This window comes from Caretta caretta, chromosome 1 (assembly GCF_965140235.1).
Source record: "Caretta caretta isolate rCarCar2 chromosome 1, rCarCar1.hap1, whole genome shotgun sequence".
NCBI classification, from domain to species: domain Eukaryota; kingdom Metazoa; phylum Chordata; order Testudines; family Cheloniidae; genus Caretta; species Caretta caretta.
The window spans coordinates 329989230-330013677 of NC_134206.1; the positions used below are offsets into that span (position 1 = coordinate 329989230).

General features: G+C 46.1%; 1 protein-coding gene across 2 annotated transcripts in view; it reads right to left on the minus strand.

The window, feature by feature from the left end:
• FAM185A (family with sequence similarity 185 member A) overlaps positions 1–24448 on the minus strand; it is an 82782-nt gene that overhangs the window by 12248 nt on the left and 46086 nt on the right. Inside the window, exon 6 of one of the 2 annotated variants that reach the window (XM_048836447.2) lies at positions 2146–2241. The exons of the other annotated variant lie outside the window; for it this stretch is intronic. Within the exon in view, the coding sequence (XP_048692404.1) occupies positions 2146–2241 (96 nt within the window). The remainder of the gene's footprint in view (positions 1–2145; positions 2242–24448) is intronic. 2 annotated transcript variants of the gene reach the window in all.

A 24448-nucleotide genomic window follows, 5' to 3' on the forward strand; every position in this document is an offset into this window, starting at 1 on the left:
AACCAGAAGACTGTGCAGCAGTATACACCATCAATACAAACAGCTATTTTCTGAGATATCTTCCCCTTACAGCGTAGAGCTAGCACTTCACATCCATTGAGAAGATGTGGCCTCACAGTTGATTCTAGCTTGGGGTATAAATTGCTGTCTATTCCACAGCTATTGTGAATTACGTTTTACAGATGATCTGTTAGCAAAATCACAACAGCTTCAGTAATCTGCACTACCACAACCTTGAGATTAAAAACTGGAAGTCTGGCCTCTACTGGAACAGCAATCCTGAAGTACTTTCCCTAAATGTGGGCCTCCTGTTGGGTTGCAGCTAATAGCTGAGCCATCCTGTTACCAGTCTTAGACATATTTGAACTAGTTAAATCAAGGATCTTCAGTACCTATGCTCTGTGCATGATGGCAAAAAACAAAAAAACTCTCACACATTTTCTGAATAAAGGTTTTTTATTTTCAGCCTGATTCCTGCTTTTGCTTAGCAAAAATTTTCATTTTTATATAGCTACATATATACTGTAGGTCCAACTCAGAACATAACTAGTACTTTACTACACTATTTATATATCAGTCCTCCAAAGTAATATCTATGATGCTACCTGTACAAGAAAATGCAAACAATAGACATATAGGGCCTGATACTATCCCTACTCCACACAGCACAAGAAAGTCAGAAAGCTACCCTAATAAGGCTGCTGGGGATTCCCCTGGTGCATGGGAATCCCGGGGTGGTATATCCTCAACTCTATGTCTTTGGTTCCTGACCCTCCCTAGAGGACCACAACTAACAGCATAATTCAGGCTGCCATAAATTATGATGGGCACAGAAGAACCAGCCAGATCAGGGGAATGGAAAGATGGCTCACAGACACTTTTTCTCCATCGTCATGTCCTGGCTGGTCAGATTCAATGATCTAGCCCATAAAACCTGACAAACACTCAGTTATTTTGACATTACAGGCCAGGTTCTGCTCCACTGATGTCAACAGTTATTCTGGATTTACATTGGTGTAACTGAGAGCAGAATTTGTCCTGTTTTATCTTTGTCTTCACTGGTACAGATGTCAGAGTATGTTCTGAACATCAGTTTAATATTTTTTTCTTTATAACACTTATGAAACACATTTCCCTCTCTTGATGGTTAAACAGTAATGTGAGTTATTGGAAGTAATTCCACACCTGGTTAGATAGTAATGTAAAGATAGTTCTTCCCACTACAGGAGATGGAGTGGCTAGTGCAAGACAATAAAAGATAGCACACAGGAATTAATTCAGTACCTTTCTTTCCTCTCTTGCTGAACACTGCATTCCTACAGGACCTACTCCCCATTTCAGGGATAACAGGGGAGGTTTATCCAAAGACAAATGACCACACAGAAACACTGGGAGAGTGCAAAGGCATAACAGAAATGAGAATGAAGAGTACTGTATAATGGCTTTTGCAAATGCATTACTCAATATTGTAACACAAAACACCTGCAAGGCATGAATGTTTTTACTATAACAGGACCTTTAGGTCTGTGCTCTTTCAAATGGCAAAAGGGTGAATCCAGCTTTTGAAGGATGATGTTTTAACAACTAAAGCTGTGATAAGTAAGTAAGTAGATAGCAGAAATTAGGGGAGTAATTAGCTCATTTAACAACATGTCCATGTGCTGGGGCATGTGTCATCTCTCTGGCTCTGCCTTCCCTTGCGTTGCTGCTTTGCCATTTTAATTTCAGGGTCTCCACACACAGTAATTCTTTTAATGGGAAATGGGCATGGAGAAATGAAATACGAGCCTCATCAGTTCCACACGCCTGCCAACAGCATGGAGTAAACTGCATTGATGAGGCAAAGGGGGATTACAATCCTAGTCAGTTCTGCAGGATTCTACTGGTTTGGTGCGGAAGATTACTGGAAGAAAGGTGGAAAGTGTAAGATTCTTACTGAAATGAAAGCCCCAGATGATCTTATGGGGTCTATTTTAAATACCATTGTCATCTGCAGTGCCTACTGTGCTAAGAGCCAATATACATTTTCTAATGATGAATTAGGTAAGAATGACTATTTTACTGTAATTATTTAAATATAAGAGAGTGGGTAGTTTTACCATCTCTTATATCAAAGGATGCCATAAAATGTTGCAATTTGCTAACCTTTCTGGCTTTTCAGATCCACTTTTCTCACTTGACTAACATAAACATCTATTGCCCCCTGATGTGTAGAAGCTTTTAGACATCCATCCGAGGAATCTGAAAAATGAGAGAATAAAAGGATTAAGTCTGAACGACATTTGCTCTAGGATTTTTGAAGTAATTTTCAAAATATTAAACTCTGAGCTGGATTCAGCCACTGGGATAATGAATTGGTATTTTCTGCGATATAGCTTTCCCTCATCTAGCTCGGACCAGACTCCTGTCCTATGTGCAGTGTCAGAGTACACAGGCTTTATGCAGGAAACCTTTCTCTTTGATTGAGCTCAGAGCTGCCACCTTGTTTCTGGGGTTGTGGAAGAGGCCATGGCCTACTCCATCTTCCTGAGGTGGAAGTTTTACCATTCTGCATCATTGCCCTTAACATCACTGCTTCGCTGGCCCAATCATAACATCTCTAGCTCACTATAGAGGGGGAACTTCATCCCTGTGCAGACAGCCAGCACAAGGCCTAAGCACCACTTAAGCCTTCAAATGAGGCCTGCACTGAACCTCTCTGTGGGGTACATTTCACTCAGAGAAAGCCACTATACATATAAGGTTGCCAGGTGTCCAGTTTTCGACCAGAATGCCCAGTCAAAAAGGGACTCTGGTGGCTCCGGTTGGCACCACCGACTGGGCCGTTAGAAGTCCGGTCGGCGGCGCAGTGGGGGGCCAGGGCTAAGGCAGGCTCCCTACCTGCCCCAGCTCCACATGGCTCTGATAAGCAGATGCCAGGTCTCTGCGGCCCTTTGGCGCTGGGGTGGCCAGGGACTGGGAGGCTCCATGAGCTGCCCCCACCCCAATGCCGGTTCCGCAGCTCACATTGGCCAGGAACCACAACCAATGGGAGCTGCGGGGGGCAGCGTCTGCCAGCACGGAGAAAGCACACAGAGCCTCCCTGGCTGTCCATGCGCCTAGAGGCCACAGGGATCTGGCGGCCGCTTTCTCAGAGTGGTGGTAAGCACCGCTGGGACCCTCTCTCCCCCCTCCCCCACACTCCAACCCCCTGCCCCAGCCCAGTGTCCCCTCCTGCACCCCAAACCCCTCATCCCCAGCCGCACCCCAGAGCCCACACACCCAGCCGGAGCCCTTGCCTCCCTGCACTCCAACCTTCTGCACCAGCCCAGAGTACCCTACTGCCCCAAACCTCCATCCCTGGCCCCATCCCAGAGCCCTCACCCCCCCGCACACCAACCGCCTGGCCCAGCCCGAAGCCCCCTCCTGCACCTCAAACCCCTCATTCCCAGCCGGACCCTTACACCCCCCTCACCCACTCCAACCCCCTGCCTCAGCCCAGAGTCCTCTCCCACACCCCAAACCCCTCATCCCCAGCCGCACCCCAGAGCCCACACACCCAGCCGGAGCCCTCGCCTCCCTGCACTCCAACCTTCTGCACCAGCCCAGAGTACCCTACTGCCCCAAACCTCCATCCCTGGCCCCATCCCAGAGCCCTCACCCCCCCGCACACCAACCGTCTGGCCCAGCCCGAAGCCCCCTCCTGCACCTCAAACCCCTTGTCAAGGTTCCTCCCCCACTCTGAACTCTAGGGTACAGATGTGGGGACCTGCATGAAAAACCTCCTAAGCTTATCTTTACCAGCTTAGGTCAAAACTTCCCCAAGGTACAAAATATTACACCCGTTATCCTTGGAATGGCCGCTACCACCACCAAACTAATACTGGTTACTGGGGAAGAGCTGTTTGGACGCGTCTTTCCCCCCAAAATACTTCCCCAAAACCTTGCACCCCACTTCCTGGACAAGGTTTGGTAAAAAGCCTCACCAATTTGCCTAGGTGACTACAGACCCAGACCCTTGGATCTTAAGAACAATGAACAATCCTCCCAACACTTGCACCCCCCCTCTCCTGGGAAATGTTGGATAAAAAGCCTCACCAATTTGCATAGGTGACCACAGACCCAAACCCTTGGATCTGAGAACAATGAAAAAGCATTCAGTTTTTTACAAGAAGACTTTTAATAAAAAATAGAAGTAAATAGAAATAAAGAAATCCCCCCTGTAAAATCAGGATGGTAGATATCTTACAGGGTAATTAGATTCCAAAACATAGAGAACCCCTCTAGGCAAAACCTTAAGTTACAAAAGAGATACACAGACAGAAATAGTTATTCTATTCAGCACAATTCTTTTCTCAGCCATTTAAAGAAATCATAATCTAACACATACCTAGCTAGATTACTTACTAAAAGTTCTAAGCCTCCATTCCTGTTCTGTCCCTGGCCAAGACGACTACAGACAGACACAGACCCTTTTTTTCTCTCCCTCCTCCCAGCTTTTGAAAGTATCTTGTCTCCTCATTGGTCATTTTGGTCAGGTGCCAGCGAGGTTACCTTTAGCTTCTTAACCCTTTACAGGTGAGAGGAGCTTTCCCCTGGCCAGGAGGGATTTCAAAGGGGTTTACCCTTCCCTTTATATTTATGACACGCCCCCCAAATCTCAGCTAGGGTGAAACACTGGCTGGGATTTCTTCCTGGAGCTCTAGGAAAACAGAGGTAATAAGACACATGCATCTCTAAATATACTACCAAGTACATAAAGACTAACAATATTTTCCACATCTCAAGGACGATTTTAACCAGTTGATTCTGGGAAACTTTCACGGGAGAGTGCATCAGCCACTTTGTTAGAAGCTCCTGAGATGTGTTGGATGTCGAAATCAAAATCTTGGAGAGCTAAACTCCACCGAAGAAGTTTTTTGTTAGTTTCTTTGACGGTGTGAAGCCACTTTAGTGCAGCATGGTCGGTTTGCAGGTGGAAATGCCGTCCCCAAACATATGGGCGTAGCTTTTCCAGAGCGTAGACAATGGCATAACATTCTTTTTCAGTGACTGACCAGTTGCTTTCCCTCTCAGACAGTTTTTTTGCTGAGAAACACTACAGGGTGGAATTCTTGATCAGGTCCTTTCTGCATTAAAACTGCTCCCACACCACGCTCGGATGCATCTGTGGTTACTAGGAACGGTTTGTCAAAGTCTGGGGCCCTTAGTACAGGGTCAGACATGAGTGTCGCTTTAAGCTTGTTAAAGGCCTTCTGACACTTTCCGGTCCACTGAACAGCATTTGGCTGTTTCTTTTTGGTTAGGTCTGTCAGTGGGGCAGCGATTTGGCTGTAGTGCGGTACAAATCGTCTGTAATAACCGGCCAAGCCTAAGAAGGATTGAACCTGTTTCTTTGACTTTGGGACAGGCCACTTTTGGATAGCATCCACTTTGGCCTGTAGGGGGCTGATAGTTCCTTGACCCACCTGGTGTCCAAGGTACGTTACTCTGTTTAGGCCTATTTGACACTTCTTAGCCTTAACAGTTAGTCCTGCCTCCCTTATGCGCTCAAGGACTTTTTGTAGATGTTCCAGGTGGTCTGCCCAGGAATCCGAAAATATGGCCACATCGTCAAGGTAGGCGACTGCATATTCTCCTAATCCCGCTAGGAGACCATCTACAAGTCTTTGGAAAGTGGCGGGTGCATTTCGCAGCCCGAAAGGGAGTACATTAAATTCATACAGCCCAAGATGTGTGATGAAGGCTGACCTTTCCTTGGCAGATTCATCTAGCGGTACCTGCCAGTACCCCTTGGTTAAGTCCAAGGTAGAGATGAACTGGGCCCGTCCCAGTTTCTCTAATAGTTCATCTGTGCGTGGCATTGGATAGTTGTCTGGGCGAGTTACAGCATTTAGCTTACGGTAGTCCACGCAAAAACGTATTTCCCCATCTGGTTTGGGAACTAGAACCACTGGAGATGCCCATGCACTTTCAGAGGGGCGGATTACACCCATCTGTAACATATCCTGGATCTCCCGTTCTATAGCAGTTTTAGCTTGAGGAGACACCCGGTAAGGTTGGACCCTAATTGGGTGAGCATTACCTGTGTCAATGGAGTGGTATGCCCGTTCAGTCAGTCCTGGGGTGGCTGAGAACGTTGGCGCGTAGCTAGTGCACAGCTCCTGGATCTGCTGTCGCTGCATACGCCCAAGGGTCATGGAGAGGTTCACCTCTTCCACACCACCAGCACATTTCCCTTCGTAGTAAACACCTTCAGGCCACTCAGCGTCGTCTCCTCCCTGGGCTGTAAACTGACAAACCTTTAATTCTCTGGAATAAAAGGGCTTTAGAGAATTAATATGGTACACCTTAGGCTTCCGGTTGGAGGTGGGGAATGCTATGAGATAATTAACAGCTCCCAGGCGCTCCTGGACCGTGAACGGCCCTTCCCACGATGCTTCCATTTTATGGGCCTGGAGCGCCCTTAAGACCATGACCTGGTCTCCTACTTTGAAGGAACGCTCTCTGGCATGTTTATCATACCAGGCTTTTTGCTTTTTTTGAGCATCCTGTAAGTTTTCTCTAGCAAGGGCTAAAGAGGTTCGGAGGGTGTTTTGTAGGTTGGTTACAAAGTCCAGAATGTTAGTTCCTGGAGAAGGTGTAAATCCCTCCCATTGCTGCTTCACCAACTGCAATGGCCCCTTAACCTCACGGCCATATACAAGTTCAAATGGGGAAAACCCTAAACTGGGATGTGGTACAGCTCTGTAGGCAAAGAGCAACTGCTGCAATACTAGGTCCCAATCATTGGAGTGCTCATTTACGAATTTACGTATCATGGCCCCCAAAGTTCCATTAAACTTCTCCACCATGCCATTTGTTTGATGGTGGTAAGGAGTGGCAACCAAGTGATTTACCCCATGAGCTTCCCAAAGGTTTTTCATAGTTCCTGCCAGGAAATTAGTCCCTGCATCTGTGAGGATGTCGGAGGGCCAACCTACCCTGGCAAAAATGTCTGCTAGTGCCTGACACACACTTTTAGCCCTGGTGTTGCTTAGAGCTACTGCTTCCGGCCATCGGGTGGCAAAATCCATGAAAGTCAGTATGTACTGCTTTCCTCTGGGTGTCTTTTTCGGAAAAGGACCCAGAATATCCACAGCTACTCGCTGAAATGGAACTTCAATGATGGGGAGTGGCTGGAGAGGGGCTTTGACCTGGTCTTGGGGTTTTCCCACTCTTTGGCACACCTCACAAGACTGGACATAGGTAGAAACATCCTTGCCCATTCCCTCCCAGTGGAATGATCCCCCCAAACGGTCTTTGGTCCTGTTCACCCCAGCATGGCCACTAGGGTGATCGTGGGCTAAGCTCAAGAGCTTGGCCCGGTATTTAGTTGGAACTACCAACTGTTTCTGAGGATGCCAGTCTTCCTGGTGTCCACCAGAAAGAGTTTCCTTGTATAAAAGTCCTCTTTCTATAACAAACCTGGATCGATTAGAAGAGCTGAGAGGCGGTGGGTTGCTCCGTGCCGCCGTCCAAGCTCTCTGGAGGCTTTCATCTGCTTCCTGTTCGGTCTGGAACTGTTCCCTTGATGCTGGAGACATCAGTTCCTCATGGGATTGTGGACCTAGGCTTGGTCCCTCTGGAAGCGATATAGGGGATGGAGCTGTTTCTGTTGACTGTGAACCGCTCTCCGCTGGTGCACTATGTTGGGATTCAGGCTCCGGCTGAGCCTCTCGTGTAGGGTTATCGGCTGCTGCCAGTTCAGGTTCGGTGGGGCCCTCTGGTGTTGAGGTTGCAAGTACTGGATTCAGTGCTGACACGGGGTCTGGTGTTGGTTGTTCGGCTGGTTCTGGTTCTGGGACTGGTTCCGTCTGGGTCTCTGGGACTGGATCCACTACTGCTGTTGCAGACATTGGCCTGGGGTCCAGGTCCATCACCTCTGACTGGGTCCTGATAGAAGTTTCCGGAACAGAGCTAGGCCTCACGGCTTGTTTAGCCTGGCTGCGGGTGACCATTCCCACCCTCTTGGCCTGCTTCACATGATTGGCCAAGTCTTCCCCCAACAGCATGGGGATGGGATAATCATCATAGACTGCAAAAGTCCACATTCCTGACCAGCCCTTGTACTGGACAGGCAACTTGGCTGTAGGCAAATTGAAAGAGTTGGACTTGAAGGGTTGAATCGTCACTTGGATCTCTGGGCTGATTAAATTGGGGTCCACTAAGGAAGCATGGATAGCTGACACTTGTGCTCCGGTGTCCCTCCACGCGGTGACCTTCTTCCCGCCCACACTCACAGTTTCCCTCCGCTCCAAGGGTATCTGGGAGGTATCTGGGCCTGTGGACCTCTGGTGTGATTCCGGTGCAATGAACTGTAATCTGTTGGGGTTCTTGGGGCAGTTGGCCTTTACATGCCCCAGCTCGTTACACTTAAAACATCGTCCAGCTGACGGGTCACTGGGGCGAGGAGGGTTGCTGGAGAACGGGGTGGTGGGACGATAAGGGGTCTGGAGGGTTCTCTGGGAGGTAGGTGGGGCTTTGGGCGGCCCCCGGTAATAGGGTGTGGTCTGGGGTGGTCCCTTCTGGTCTCCGCTCCAACTGCGACCAGTTTTCTTCTTCTCTGCCACCTCCACCCATCTGGCTCCAATCTCTCCTGCCTCAATTACAGTTTTGGGTTTCCCATCTAGGATGTATCTTTCTATTTCCTCAGGAACACCCTCTAAGAATTGTTCCATTTGCATTAGGAAGGGCAAATTTACTGGAGATTCAACACTTGCTCCTGATATCCAGGCATCCCAATGTTTCACAATGTGGTAGGCATGTCGGGTAAATGACATGTCTGGTTTCCACCTTAGGGCTCTGAACCTCCGACGAGACTGCTCGGGTGTTATCCCCATTCTGACTCTCGCCTTGGATTTAAACAGTTCATACTTGTTCATGTGTTCTTTAGGCATTTCAGCTGCCACCTCAGCTAAGGGTCCACTGAGCTGCGGCCTGAGCTCTACCATGTATTGGTCAGTAGAGATGTTGTACCCAAGGCAGGCCCTTTCGAAGTTTTCTAAGAAGGCCTCAGTATCATCACCTGCCTTGTAGGTGGGGAACTTTCTGGGATGGGAAGTGGTACCTGGAGAAGGATTGCTAGGGTTTGTTGGTATATTCTGCTGGGCCTTTATCCTCTCCATCTCCTCCACATGCTTCCTCTCTTTTTCCTTCTCCTCCTCCACATGCTTCCTCTCTTTTTCCCTCTCCTCCTCCACATGCTTCCTTGCCTCCATTTCCCTCTTGTGGGCAGCCTCTTGGTGTTGTTCTGCCTCCCTTTCTTGTTCCTTCTTCAGCTGCATGAGTTCTATCTGTCTTTCATGTTCCCTTTGTCTTTCCTCAGCCTGAAATTTGGCTAATTCGAGCTGTAGTCGAGCCGCGGATTTTGCCATTCTAACCTCTCTGTTTTTACTAACTTTACACCCGAGGTTTAGAAATAAACAAACAAAACTTGGCTGTAAAATTTTGCTGTGCTGGAATAGAATACCTATTCTCTGATAGTGACTGTCAGCCTACAGAAAAAGACAACTCCCTTGTCTCTGCTCTGGGCCCAAATTAAAGCAAAAAACCCCCAACTACTTGGAAACCTGCTTACCCAGCCCAAAGAAAAAGCAAATGGGTAGAACACACACCCCCTATTTACTTTTAGGAAGAAAAGAAAAAAAAAAACCTCTGGGTTGGAAGACTGTGAATTTCCCTGCAGGAGTTAAGTACCCTGCCTCCAGGCAAAGAAAACCTGCAATTCACAAGATAATCCCCTTTTGTCTCTGCTTGGCCACAAAGCAGAGAGAAACCAAGCTGCTTTCAGTTTCAAAGCTGCTTTCTGGACTTTCTTTCCAAAGGAAAAAAAATTTCCTTTTTAAAATCTGTATTTCTAGTTCAAAAAATCTCAACTGGATCTCAAATGATTTCAGGTTAATCCCACCACTGTGCCACCATGTCAAGGTTCCTCCCCCACTCTGAACTCTAGGGTACAGATGTGGGGACCTGCATGAAAAACCTCCTAAGCTTATCTTTACCAGCTTAGGTCAAAACTTCCCCAAGGTACAAAATATTACACCCGTTATCCTTGGAATGGCCGCTACCACCACCAAACTAATACTGGTTACTGGGGAAGAGCTGTTTGGATGCGTCTTTCCCCCCAAAATACTTCCCCAAAACCTTGCACCCCACTTCCTGGACAAGGTTTGGTAAAAAGCCTCACCAATTTGCCTAGGTGACTACAGACCCAGACCCTTGGATCTTAAGAACAATGAACAATCCTCCCAACACTTGCACCCCCCCTCTCCTGGGAAATGTTGGATAAAAAGCCTCACCAATTTGCATAGGTGACCACAGACCCAAACCCTTGGATCTGAGAACAATGAAAAAGCATTCAGTTTTTTACAAGAAGACTTTTAATAAAAAATAGAAGTAAATAGAAATAAAGAAATCCCCCCTGTAAAATCAGGATGGTAGATATCTTACAGGGTAATTAGATTCCAAAACATAGAGAACCCCTCTAGGCAAAACCTTAAGTTACAAAAGAGATACACAGACAGAAATAGTTATTCTATTCAGCACAATTCTTTTCTCAGCCATTTAAAGAAATCATAATCTAACACATACCTAGCTAGATTACTTACTAAAAGTTCTAAGCCTCCATTCCTGTTCTGTCCCTGGCCAAGATGACTACAGACAGACACAGACCCTTTTTTTCTCTCCCTCCTCCCAGCTTTTGAAAGTATCTTGTCTCCTCATTGGTCATTTTGGTCAGGTGCCAGCGAGGTTACCTTTAGCTTCTTAACCCTTTACAGGTGAGAGGAGCTTTCCCCTGGCCAGGAGGGATTTCAAAGGGGTTTACCCTTCCCTTTATATTTATGACACCCCTCATCCCCAGCCACACCCCCAGCCGGACCCTTACACCTCCCCCCCCACATCCACTCCAACCCCCTGCCTCAGCCCAGAGTCCTCTCCCACACCCCAAACCCGTCATCCCCGGCCCCACCCCAGAGCCCACACACCCAGCCGGAGCCCTCGCCTCCCTGCACTCCAACCCTCTGCACCAGCCCAGAGTACCCTCCTGCTGCAAACCTCCATCCCTGGCCCCATCCCAGAGCCCTCACCCCCCCGCACACCAACCGCCTGGCCCAGCCCGAAGCCCCCTCCTGAACCTCAAACCCCTCATCCCCAGCCCCACCCCCAGCCGGACCCTTACACCCCCCCCCCACATCCACTCCAACCCCCTGCCTCAGCCCGGAGTCCTCTCCCACACCCCAAACCCCTCATCCCCGGCCCCACCCCAGAGCCCACATGCCAAACTCCTCATCCCCAGCCCATACCCCTTCCCACACGCCAACCCCTGCCCCAGCCAGGTGCAAGTGAGTGAGGGTAGGGAAGAGCAAGTGACAGAGGGAGGGGGATGGAATGAGTGGGGTGGGGCCTTGGAGAAGGGGCGAGGCATGGGCAGGGCCTCAGTGAAGGGGCGGGGCAGGGGCATTCGGTTTTGTGTGATTAGAAAGTTGGTAACCCTACATACATAGACAGTATGGAGTTTAGCATAACGACCTCCCATCTCCCATACAGCACAACTGAGATGATTTTACTAATTTTTAGGCATTGTAGAACAGTGTTTCTCAACCTTTTTGGGCTCAGAACCCATTTGTAAATGTTTATGAACTAACCCATCTTGTCTCCTCATTGGTCATAACCCAGTTAATAGTCTGGGGCTGGAGGCCCTGGGATGGTTTTAGTCAGGTCCTGCCTCTGAGGGGGTTGGGCCCTGCCTGGCACTCACCCCACAGTATCAGCTCCTGCAGCTCCTGTTAGGATGGCTGGGCTTGGCTCTCCACTAGGGTTGCCACCTGGCTGGTATTTGACCGGCATGGCTGGGTTTTTTTAATGGATTTACCAGTTGCCAGAAAAATAATTTAATCTGACAAGTATTATTTCTTTATGTGGGTCTAAAGATTTGCATTATTATCACAGTACACTGGGATATCTAATGTTAAAAGTTTCTATGTCCAGCTAAAGATGCTGCAAGTGTTCCCACTTCCAAAGTTTAAGTAAGAAAATGATGTTATTAGTCTTATCTATGTGTGTTCTCTCTCTAAATACTATAAGTGGCTGTTAAGGGGGGATTGTGGAGTTGCCTTGTGGTTGGGGTTGTGGCAGGCTTGCCTTGAGGGAAGGAGGTGCCAGGTTTTTTGCATTTCAAAGGTGGTAACCCTACTCTCCACTCTGGGTGTTGCAACCTCCGGGGTTGCAGCACTGCTCAGACTTGGCCTTGCACCCGTGACCTGAACAAATTTGTGTGAGTGGAGTTGTGACCTGGCTCATGGGGTTGCAGGTGCCACTCACTCAAATTTGACCTACCCAGACTCCCGTCATACTGTTGGCTGGGCCAATCGTGAGCGGCGCTGGGACCCCAGAGGCTGCACTGCCTGGAACAGGGAGGTGAGCCAAGCAAACCCGTGGGACAGGAGCCACCACATGACCCTTTGAAACAATCTGGCGCCCCAATTTTCGGTACAACCCAATGGGTTGAGAAACATTGTTGTAGAGTATAGAGGGACAGGATATTCTCCCTACATTTGAAGTTTACTTAACTGGAGACAGAATTACTGAATTTTGATATTTATAGAAAACCGACACATACAGATAACTGTCTGATACCTCACTACTGGCTTAGAAAGCAGCTTACATATATTTTCCTTCATATATTATCAGTTTTCATCTATGACAACTGAAGACTCTCTAAAGGAATGACTACACAAATACAATGCTTCAAAAAGGGCAAACCAGAGATGGAGACAACACATTCTACAATTGTCTCCATTTCCTGTCATTGTACTTGCAATTCATTCAGGCTTCAGATAAACAAGTTTCAACAATGTTATACTGAAAGTCTGCAGAATTAACTTTTGAACAAACTAAGGGATTTTTTCCCCTGTAGATAAAGATTCTAAATCCCAATCTTAATTTAAGAAGTATACAGAAACGCCAGAGATTTGAACAAATCTGAAAAAATATCAAGCAGCATGATCAATGGTAAGTGAACTAAAAATCTTTTGTCCAGACAGTGGTTGGAATGAACAAATCTTTCCACTGTGGATTTCTTTTATCCAAAGGATGTATTGGCAAGGAATGTGAAAGGTTGACAGAAACCATTCCCTTTTTCTGATGTTTTGCATGTGCATAAAAAAGATAATCAGCCAGAAATGTCTAAAACTACATACATGAGTCTGACTGAAGCTAATTAGAGCTGACCTGGCAATTTGACATGGGGAAGATTTCTGGAGAACAACATGCTTGATTAGTAATGGGGAAGAAAAGAAGAATCCAAGCATAATGCTCTAAGCTCTTCTGTTGTCTTTAGCAATAAGCAATTACTGAACTGGTCTGCAAAAAGAAAAGGAGTACTTGTGGCATCTTAGAGACTAACCAATTTATTTGAACATAAGCTTTTGTGAGCTACAGTCCTCCTTTTCTTTTTGTGAATACAGACTAACACGGCTGCTACTCTGAACTGGTCTGCAGTTTTTTGTTTTAACTGGGCTCTCAACCCACAGATGTGACAGACCAACACACCAATTTTAAGAGTAACAACATGGGAAGAGAATGTTTTCTCACAGCTAAAGCTGCTTTCTTAGAGGGGAAAATATTAGGAAGAAAAATAAGTGTGGCCATTCCAGCTGTAGTCAGCTGGGAAACTGACAGCATCTTTTGGCTCATTTAAAACAGCAGTAAGAGTAGCCTCCACAGAATTCTGAAAGGGATTTTGCTGGAACTGGACCATGATCAAACAAACAATTGGCTCAGTACAAGTCCATTTTTACCTGCCTGGATGCTTCATGGGAGAGTGACACACTAACCAGACTGCTCAGGAGAACCGCTACTAACAGCCTGTATAGTACAGTAAATCCCAGTCCTCAAATACAGTGTTTCTATGGCCAATTCTTCAGTGAAACGCTCTTGAAAAAAAGCTCTGCTGGGATTCTCCACCATGGGCAGCTGCTTCTTCCTAACATTAGAGCAATTGTAACTGAAATACTTTCCTTGTGGATTGTATTTTCTAAATGGACAACCTACCCAATTCTCAATTACTGAGGGACAATCTCCACTCATTGTTATATTTCGTTTTCCACAACCAAATCTCTTATCATGACAATACCCGAGTATTCAGATTCTAATATCTAAACTGTATTGTTAAATCTATTCACCTATGTTTGCGTTATTGCTGATTATGTACTCCATGTATCATATGACTTTAAAAACAAACTTTGTATTTGTGGATAATCTAAGCACTATACCCAGATGTACAGACACTCTTTTCTCAACCTATGTATTATATAGTTTTTTTAACAATAGCTTTAATAAAAATTTTAAAAGGCTGACAGTTAGAAATTTGCCAGGCTTCCAATTCAAATAGAGAGACTCCATTTAAAAAATAATTCTATATTTGAGGGAAAACCCTGCGTGATGCAAGTGCACTCAGCTGTTCCACTCTGCATAAAATACTTAAATATTCACTGGAGCAGGACTGTAATATGGGTCTCTCAGGTAACTGACCTAACTATTGGGCTATAGATTCTCGCGGTCTCTCTGCTCCAGTGAATACCTCAGTATTTCATACAAAGTGGAACAGCTTCAATAGAAGAGAGAGAGATCCACCCCAGAATACCCCATAGTCTGGTGGTTAGGGCACTCACCTGGAGTGGGAGACCTGGGTTCAAGTTGCTGCTCTGAATCAGGCAGAGTAGGGACTATGAATATGGGTCTCCCATGTCCCAGACGAGTGCTCTAACCACTGCTGTACATGGTATAAGGGCAGCCCCACTGTTGCTATCATCATTGTGGTGTTTCATGCAGGACCCAATACAGTAGGCCAGCTCTAAGGAGGCTTCTGAGAATGCCAGTCAGATCATGGACAATAAGTGGGGGAATACCTAGTTTGAGGAGACCAGCACAAGTTTGAAACTGAGCAGATCAGGGTGTCAGGACTTAGGCAGCTTTGTACATGCCTGCTGACAGAAATTTAGGTACCTAGGGAACTTTACTAGCAGAAATGTAGGCACGTGGGAATTTAGGCAACAGGTAAGCATGGGTTTGAGGTAGGGCTGTCAATTAATCACAGTTAACTCACGCGATTAACTCAAAAAAATTAATCACGATTAATTGCACTGATAAGCAATAGAATACCAATTGAAATTTATTAAATATTTTTGGCTTTTTAATCTACATTTTCAAATATATTGATTTCAATTACAACACAGAATACAAAGTGTACAATGCTCACTTTATATTATTTTTGATTACAAATATTTGCACTGTAAAAGTGATAAAAGAAATAGCATTTTTTCAATTCACCTCATACAAGTACTGTAGTGCAATCTCTATCCTGAAAGTGTAACTTACAAATGTAGATTTTTTTGTTACATACTTGTACTCAAAAACAAAACAATGTAAAACTTTAGAGCCTGCCTGTCCACTGACTCCTACTTCAGCCAATCACTCAGATAAACAAGTTTGGTTACAATTTGCAGGAGATAATGTTGCACGCTTCTTGTTTACAAGGTCACCTGAAAGTAAGAACAGGTGTTCGCATGGCACTGTTGTAGCTGTTGTCAAAAGATATTTATGTGTCAGATGCACTAAAGATTCATATGTCCCTTCATGCTTCAACCACCATTCCAGAAGACATGCTGATGACGGGTTCTGCTCGATAACGATCCAAAACAGAGCAGACCGACTCATGTTCATTTTCATAATCTGAGTCAGATGCCACCAGCAGAAGGTTGATTTTCTTTTTGGTGGTTCGGGTTCTGTAGGTTCTGCCCCTGAGTGTTGTTTTTTGAAGACTTCTGAAATCATGCTCCACCAGTAGCCTAGCCAGGGAGGAAGCGGGGGGAGCAGCCGCTCCCCCTCTGAGCACAAGTGGTGCCTTTTTAATTTATAGGTGCCTTTTTAAATTTTTACTCACCCGGCAGCGCTCCAGGTCTTCGGCGGCGGGGGCCTTCGCGCGCTTTGGGTTCTCGGTGGCATTTTGGCGGTGGGGGCCTTCAGTGCCGCTGAGGACCTGGAGCGCCGCCCGGTGAGTACAAGCGGGTGGCACCTTTTTTTATGTCCACTCCCCTGTTCGCTCCACCTAGCTATGCCACTGTGCTCCACACCCCGTCCCTCTCAAGATTTGGGATGGCACTTCAGATTCTTAAACCTTGGGTGGAGTGCTGTAGCTATTTTCAGAAATCTCAGATTGGTACTTTCTTTGTGTTTTGTGAAATCTGCAGTGAAAGGTTCTTAAAACAAACATGTGCTGGGTCATCGTCCGAGACTGCTGTGAACATGAAATATATGGCAGAATGCAGGGAAAACAGAACAGGAGACAAACAATTCTCCCCCAAGGAGTTCAGTCACAAATTTAATTAACACATTATTTTTTTAAAAAGCATCATCAGCATGGAAGCATGTCCTCTGGAATGGTGGCCAAAGCATGAAGGGGCATACAAATGTTTAGCATATCTGGTACTTAAATACCTTGCAACACCGGCTACAAAAGTGCCATGCGAATGCCTGTTCTCACTTTCAGGTGACATTGTAAATAAGAAGCAGGCAGCAGTGTCTCCTGTAAATGTAAACAAACTTGTTTGTCTTAGCATTGGCTGAACAAGAAGTAGGACTGAGCGGACTTGTAGGCTCTAAAGTTTTACATTGTTTTGTTTTTTAATGCAGATATTTTGGTACATAATTCTACATTTCTAAATTCAACTTTAATGATAAAGAGATTTCACTACAGCACTTGTATTAGGTGAATTGAAAAATACTATTTCTTTTGTTTTTTTACAGTGCAAACATTTGTAATAAAAATAAATATAAAGTGAGCACTGTAGACTTTGTATTCTGTGTTGTAACTGAAATCAATATATTTGAAAATGTAGAAAACGTCCAAAAACATTTAAATAAATTATATTCTATTATTGTTTAACAGCGTGATTAATCATGCAATTAATTTTTTAATCACGCGACTTATCACACAATTAATTTTTTTAACTGCTTGACAGCCCTAGTTTTAGGATCTAAATTTTGAACTGAGGCACCTAAAGTGGCAGTTAAGTGCCAGAATACCTTTGTGGCTCTTGAGAGACAAGGTGGGTGAGGGAATATATTTTATTGGACTAACGATGTGGATCTAGTGTTTTCTTGACATCTATGATGCTGAAAAGGTACCATACCTCCAACTGAAAGGGTCAGGCCCCAGCCTCCTCTGTGCATGCTTTGATCAGCAGTTGTACTAGTCAATGCACAGTTGTACTGGCCTGCCCCTTTGTACCCTCTGCATGACTTCTACCTCTCCACACTTTCCCATGCACAGTACACCTTTATTGAGTTAGGGCAGGCACTAAATGCTCCTGGGGGTGGACAGAGATTATATCTATTTTGGAAAACACTGAGCACTCTGTCAGATTTAAACAAACAATAATACAACACTGCAATCCATGCTTAACCATGGAATTGGGCTTTTGGAAATGATACTGTAATAATTATTAGACTATATCTCTGATGTTAGGTAATGAATGAGATATAAATGCCTAAATGGTAGATTAGGCAGAACATATACAGTACTACGTTAATAGTTAAAAAGTCAACATCTTTCTTTTTGAAAAGGCTGTTGAAGTTGATATTTGTGTTTAAGTCTTCTTTTGTCTTCTATTTCTCTTAAACAAGTTAGAGAAGGAAATATAACAATGGGTTAAAAAACAGAGGCTGGAAAAGCTTGGATAACAAAACGGTCTGAAATTTAAATGAATAATGCTGCAGGAAAAGTATGGTCTTGCAACAGTTAATGAAGCTTGGTGGGACAAAGTACACAACTGAAATGTTAATAGAGAAGATACATCCTATACAGAAAATAGAAAAAAGGAGATGAAATGGGACGGGGTTATTTTATATATAAATACTTACCTAGTTCTAGATGGTGCTAATATGAACGAACTATTGAGGTTAAAAGATAGAGAGAGAAAGTAGAGGATATTTTACATTCAGAATCTGTTATGAACAGACAACTGAAAGGGAAATAAAGATGAATCATTCTAAAGGAAATGGAACAGATTGCTAGAACAAATGACTGGTATTCTTGAGTAACTCCAATGATCTAGGTATTTACTAGTACAAAAATGCAGTGATGCAAAATGTCCTTGATACGTTCTTTGTTTAGTTTTATGGATAATAGTTTTCTAGAAATAAAGGCAATCAGTGGGGAGACCAGCTTGGTTAGAGTTTATACTTCACCAGAAATGAAAATGGAAAGATGGTGTGATAAATAAAGTGGGGAATAGCTCCCTTTGATGGACACCAAGCCAGCCAATTAGCTGTAAAATCCCTCTTGGTAGCTGGAATCCACTGATCAGGATCAAATTGGAGGAGGAGGAGAAGCCCTGGAGATATTAAGTATCAGTGAGAGGGAATGTCAAACTGAAAGAGTGACTGGGAAAATGAGATATGGTTGACATATGAATCAATTGGTGCAAAGATACTATGTTAATGGGTACACTAGAGATGCCTAAGGTCACGTCTACACTATGTGCGCTATGGAGGCAAAGTTATGGCACTGGAGCTATTCTCCTGTAACCCTGTAATGTTGCCGCAGGCCACAGACATGGAAGAGATTTATCTGCTGCTGTAGGAACTCCACCTCCCCAAGTGACGGAACTAGGTTGATGGAAGAATTCTTCCGTTGATCTAACTGCATATAAACGGGGTTAAGTCGGCACAGCGATGGCGCTCAGGGTTGTGGACTTTCACACTCCAGAGTGCCGTAGCTCTGTCAATGTAAATTTTAAGTACAGACCAGGCCTAAGCCCTGGTCTACACTAGGACTTTAGGTCGAATTTAGCAGCATTAAATCGATGTAAACCTGCACCCGTCCACACAATGAAGTCCTTTATTTCGACTTAAAGGGCTCTTAAAATCGATTTCCTTACTCCACCCCTGACAAGTGGATTAGTGCTTAAATCAGCCTTGCCGGCTCGAAATTGGGGTACTGTGGACACAATTCGACGGTATTGGCCTCCGGGAGCTATCCCAGAGTGCTCCATTGTGACCGCTCTGGACAGCACTCTCAACTCAGATGCACTGGCCAGGTAGACAGGAAAAGAACCGCGAACTTTTGAATCTCATTTCCTGTTTGGCCAGCGTGGCAAGCTGCAGGTGACCATGCAGACCTCATCAGCAGAGGTGACCATGATGGAGTCCCAGAATCGCAAAAGAGCTCCAGCATGGACCGAACGGGAGGTACGGGATCTGATCGCTGTATGGGGAGAGGAATCCGTGCTATCAGAACTCCGTTCCAGTTTTCAAAATGCCAAAACCTTTGTCAAAATCTCCCAGGGCATGAAGGACAGAGGCCATAACAGGGACCTGAAGCAGTGCCACGTGAAACTGAAGGAGCTGAGGCAAGCCTACCAGAGAGGCAAACGGCTGCTCCGGGTCAGAGCCCCAAACATGCCGCTTCTATGATGAGCTGCATGCCATTTTAGGGGGTTCAGCCACCACTACCCCAGCCATGTTGTTTGACTCCTTCAATGGAGATGGAGGCAATACGGAAGCAGGTTTTGGGGACGAAGAAGATGATGATGATGATGAGGTTGTAGATAGCTCACAGCAAGCAAGCGGAGAAACAGGTTTTCCCGACAGCCAGGAACTGTTTCCCACCCTGGACCTGGAGCCAGTACCCCCCGAACCCACCCAAGGCTGCCTCCTGGACCCAGCAGGCGGAGAAGGGACCTCCGGTGAGTGTACCTTTTAAAATACTATACATGGTTTAAAAGCAAGCATGTGAAAGGATTACTTTGCCCTGGCATTCGCTGCTCTCCTGCGCGAAATTTTGCAGAAGGTTTCTGGGGAGGGCAGTCTTATTGCGTCCTTCATGGTAGGACACTTTACCACTCCAGGCCAGTAACACATACTCGGGAATCATTGTACAACAAAGCATTGCAGTGTATGTTTGCTGGCGTTCAAACAACATCCGTTCTTTATCTCTCTGTGTTATCCTCAGGAGAGTGAGATATAATTCATGGTCACCTGGTTGAAACAGAGTGCTTTTCTTCAGGGGACACTCAGACGAGCCCATTCCTGCTGGGCTGTTTGCCTGTGGCTAAACAGAAATGTTCCCCGCTGTTAGCCAGAGGGAGGGGGGAGGGTTGAGGGGGTAGCCATGTGGTGGGGGGAGGCAAAATGCGACCTTGTAACGAAAGCACATGTGCTATGTACGTAATGTTAACAGCAAGGTTTACCCTGAAAGAGTGTAGCCACTGTTTTATAAAATGTGTCTTTTTAAATACCGCTGTCCCTTTTTTTTTCTCCACCAGCTGCATGTGTTTCAATGATCACAGGATCTTCTCCTTCCCAGAGGCTAGTGAAGCTTAGAAAGAAAAAAAAACGCACTCGAGATGAAATGTTCTCCGAGCTCATGCTGTCCTCCCACACTGACAGACCACAGACGAATGCGTGGAGGCAAATAATGTCAGAGTGCAGGAAAGCACAAAATGACTGGGAGGAGAGGTGGCGGGCTGAAGAGAGTAAGTGGTGGGCTGAAGACAGGGCTGAAGCTCAAATGTGGCGGCAGCGTGATGAGAGGAGGCAGGATTCAATGCTGAGGCTGCTGGAGGACCAAACCAGTATGCTCCAGTGTATGGTTGAGCTGCAGCAAAGGCAGCTGGAGCACAGACTGCCACTACAGCCCCTGCGTAACCAACCGCCCTCCTCCCCAAGTTCCATAGCCTCCACACCCAGACGCCCAAGAACGCGGTGGGGGGGCCACCGGCCAACCAGCCACTCCACCAGAGAGGATTGCCCAAAAAAAAGAAGGCTGGCATTCAATAAATTTTAAAGTTGTAAACTTTTAAAGTGCTGTGTGGCATTTTCCTTCCCTCCTCCACCACCCCTCCTGGGCTACCTTGGTAGTCATCCCCCTATTTGTGTGATGAATGAATAAAGAATGCATGAATGTGAAGCAACAATGACTTTATTGCCTCTGCAAGCGGTGATCAAAGGGAGGACGGGAGGGTGGTTAGCTTACAGGGAAGTAGAGTGAACCAAGGGGCGGGGGGTTTCATCAAGGAGAAACAAACAGCACTTTCACACTGTAGCCTGGCCAGTCATGAAACTGGTTTTCAAAGCTTCTCTGATGCATACCGTGCCCTCCTGTGCTCTTCTAACCGCCCTGGTGTCTGGCTGCGCGTAACCAGCAGCCAGGCGATTTGCCTCAACCTCTCACCCCGCCATAAACGTCTCCCCCTTACTCTCACAGATATTGTGGAGCACACAGCAAGCAGTAATAACAGTGGGAATATTGGTTTCGCTGAGGTCTAAGCGAGTCAGTAAACTGCGCCAGCGCGCCTTTAAACGTCCAAATGCACATTCTACCACCATTCTGCACTTGCTCAGCCTGTAGTTGAACAGCTCCTGACTACTGTCCAGGCTGCCTGTGTACGGCTTCATGAGCCATGGCATTAAGGGGTAGGCTGGGTCCCCAAGGATACATATAGGCATTTCAACATCCCCAACAGTTATTTTCTGGTCTGGGAATAAAGTCCCTTCCTGCAGCTTTTGAAACAGACCGGAGTTCCTGAAGATGCGAGCATCATGCACCTTTCCCGGCCATCCCACGTTGATGTTGGTGAAATGTCCCTTGTGATCCACCAGAGCTTGCAGCACTATCGAAAAGTACCCCTTGCGGTTTATGTACTCGGCGGCTTGGTGCTCCGGTGCCAAGATAGGGATATGGGTTCCGTCTATGGCCCCACCACAGTTAGGGAATCCTATTGCAGCAAAGCCATCCACTATGACCTGCACATTTCCCAGGGTCACTACCCTTGATATCAGCAGATCCTTGATTGCGTGGGCTACTTGCATCACAGCAGCCCCAACAGTAGATTTGCCCACTCCAAATTGATTCCCAACTGACCGGTAGCTGTCTGGCGTTGCAAGCTTCCACAGGGCTATCACCACTCGCTTCTCAGCTGTGAGGGCTGCTCTCATCTTGGTATTCATGTGCCTCAGGGCAGGGGAAAGCAAGTCACAAAGTTCCATGAAAGTGCCCTTACGCATGCGAAAGTTTCGCAGCCACTGCGAATCGTCCCAGACCTGCAACACTATGCGGTCCCACCAGTCTGTGCTTGTTTCCCGAGCCCAGAATTGGCGTTCCACAGCATGAACCTGCCCCATTAGCACCATGATGCATGCATCGGCAGGGCCCATGCTTTCAGAGAAATCTGTGTCCATGTCCTGATCACTCACGTGACCGCGCTGACGTCGCCTCCTTGCCCGGTATCGCTTTGCCAGGTTCTGGTGCTGCATATACTGCTGGATAATGCGTGTGGTGTTTAATGTGCTCCTAATTGCCAAAGTGAGCTGAGCGGCCTCCATGCTTGCCTTGGTATGGCGTCCGCACAGAAAAAAGGCGCGGAACGATTGTCTGTCATTGCTCTGACGGAGGGAGGGGCGACTGACGACACGGCTTACAGGGTTGGCTTCAGGGAGCTAAAATCAACAAAGGGGGTGCCTGTACATCAAGGAGTATTTCAGGCAGGACTTCACGGAGGGTTCCAATAAGAAATGGTGCACCTAAGTTATTGTTCTTATTGGAACAAGGAGGTTAGCCTGGCCTCTGATTGATACATGGCTAGATTTACCTCGCTGCACCTTCTCTGTGAATGACTGCAGTGTGACCTAGAGGAATGAGTCCCCTAGACAGGGGAGTGGGGGAAGCAAATGAGTACAAAACAAATCTGGTCTATTTCTTGTTTTGATCCACTCCATCTATCTTTTACATCTTTGGCTGGCAGCAGACGGTGCAGAAGGACTGCATGCCATCCACATCTCATGGCTGCTCGGCAGAAGATGGTACAGTATAACTGCTAGCAATCCGTATTGCCTGCCTGCTCACCATAAGACGGTTCAATAGGAATGACTGCAGGACTAAAGAGAATGACCTGGTCAAGTCACTCCAAATTTAGTCCCTGCGCCCATGTCTGCCCAGGCGCTCCCAGCCGATGTGGCCAGGAGCACCTCGGACACGACGAGGACGGCTACCAGTCGTACTGCACCGTCTGCTGCCAGAAGGCAATGGGTTTGCCTGCCAGCACCCAGGAGACATAACGGTGACGGTTACCTGAGCGGGCTCCATGCTTGCCGTGGTATGGCGTCTGCACAGGTAACTCATGAAAAAAGGCGCGAAACGATTGTCTGCCCTTGCTTTCACGGAGGGAGGAAGGGAAGGGGGGCCTGACGATATGTACCCAGAACCACCCGCGACAATGTTTTAGCCCCATCAGGCATTGGGATCTCAACCCAGAATTCCAATGGGCAGCGGAGACTGCGGGAACTGTGGGATAGCTATCCACAGTGCAACGCTCCGGAAGTCGACTCTAGCCTTGATACTGTGGAAGCTGGTTAATGCACTTAATGCACTTAGAGCATTTTCTGTGGGGACACACGCACTCGAATATATAAAACCGATTTCTAAAAAACCAACTTCTATAAATTCGACCTTATTCTGTAGTGTAGACATACCCTAAGATTAAATAGATAGCTGGAGGAAGGGGGAGTCTTAAAAAGGTGTTCTTTGTAAGGGTCAAAAGGAAACAAGGTTAAGATGGAGGACAATCACAACCAAAACACAAAAAGAAAAGGAGTACTTGTGGCACCTTAGAGACTAACCAATTTATTTGAGCATAAGCTTTCGTGAGCTACAGCTCACTTCATCGGATGCAATTTGTGATTTGTGATCACAATTACTTTTTTTCCCACTCTTATGGGAACTGTGTACAGTTGCCATCATAAGAGCGGGAAAAAAAAGTAATTGTAATCACAAAGCACAAATTGCATCCGATGAAGTGAGCTGTAGCTCACGAAAGCTCATGCTCAAATAAATTGGTTAGTCTCTAAGGTGCCACAAGTCCTCCTTTTCTTTTTGCGAATACAGACTAACACGGCTGTTCCTCTGAAACCAACCAAAACACAGCTTCACTTTTGTTGGTGCTGCATGGCATTTTTTCCTATTTTTGAACTAGGTGTGGAACAGAAGGTATCACAGAAAACTAAAAAACATGAAAGAAATTAAGACATCACACAAAGATTTACCTCCGAGATCTAGCAACCAGAATTTTTCCCGAAACAATTCACTCTCTCTCTTACTTGCAAAGTATTGTATAAAGTAGTGACCCATATAAATCATACAGCTACAGGAAACATACACAAGTAAATACCAATATAAGTTACAACAATATATTTACAAAAAAACTGGAACTTGATATATCCCAGTAAAACACTCAGCACATCAGAATAGGGTAGAACAGTTCCATAGCTTGACAATCAATTATTTCTCTTCATACTGACACTTAACAAGTGGAAATAATAAAGAAAAATGTTGACAGAAATTGTCATTGGCTTAAATCTGAGTATTTCC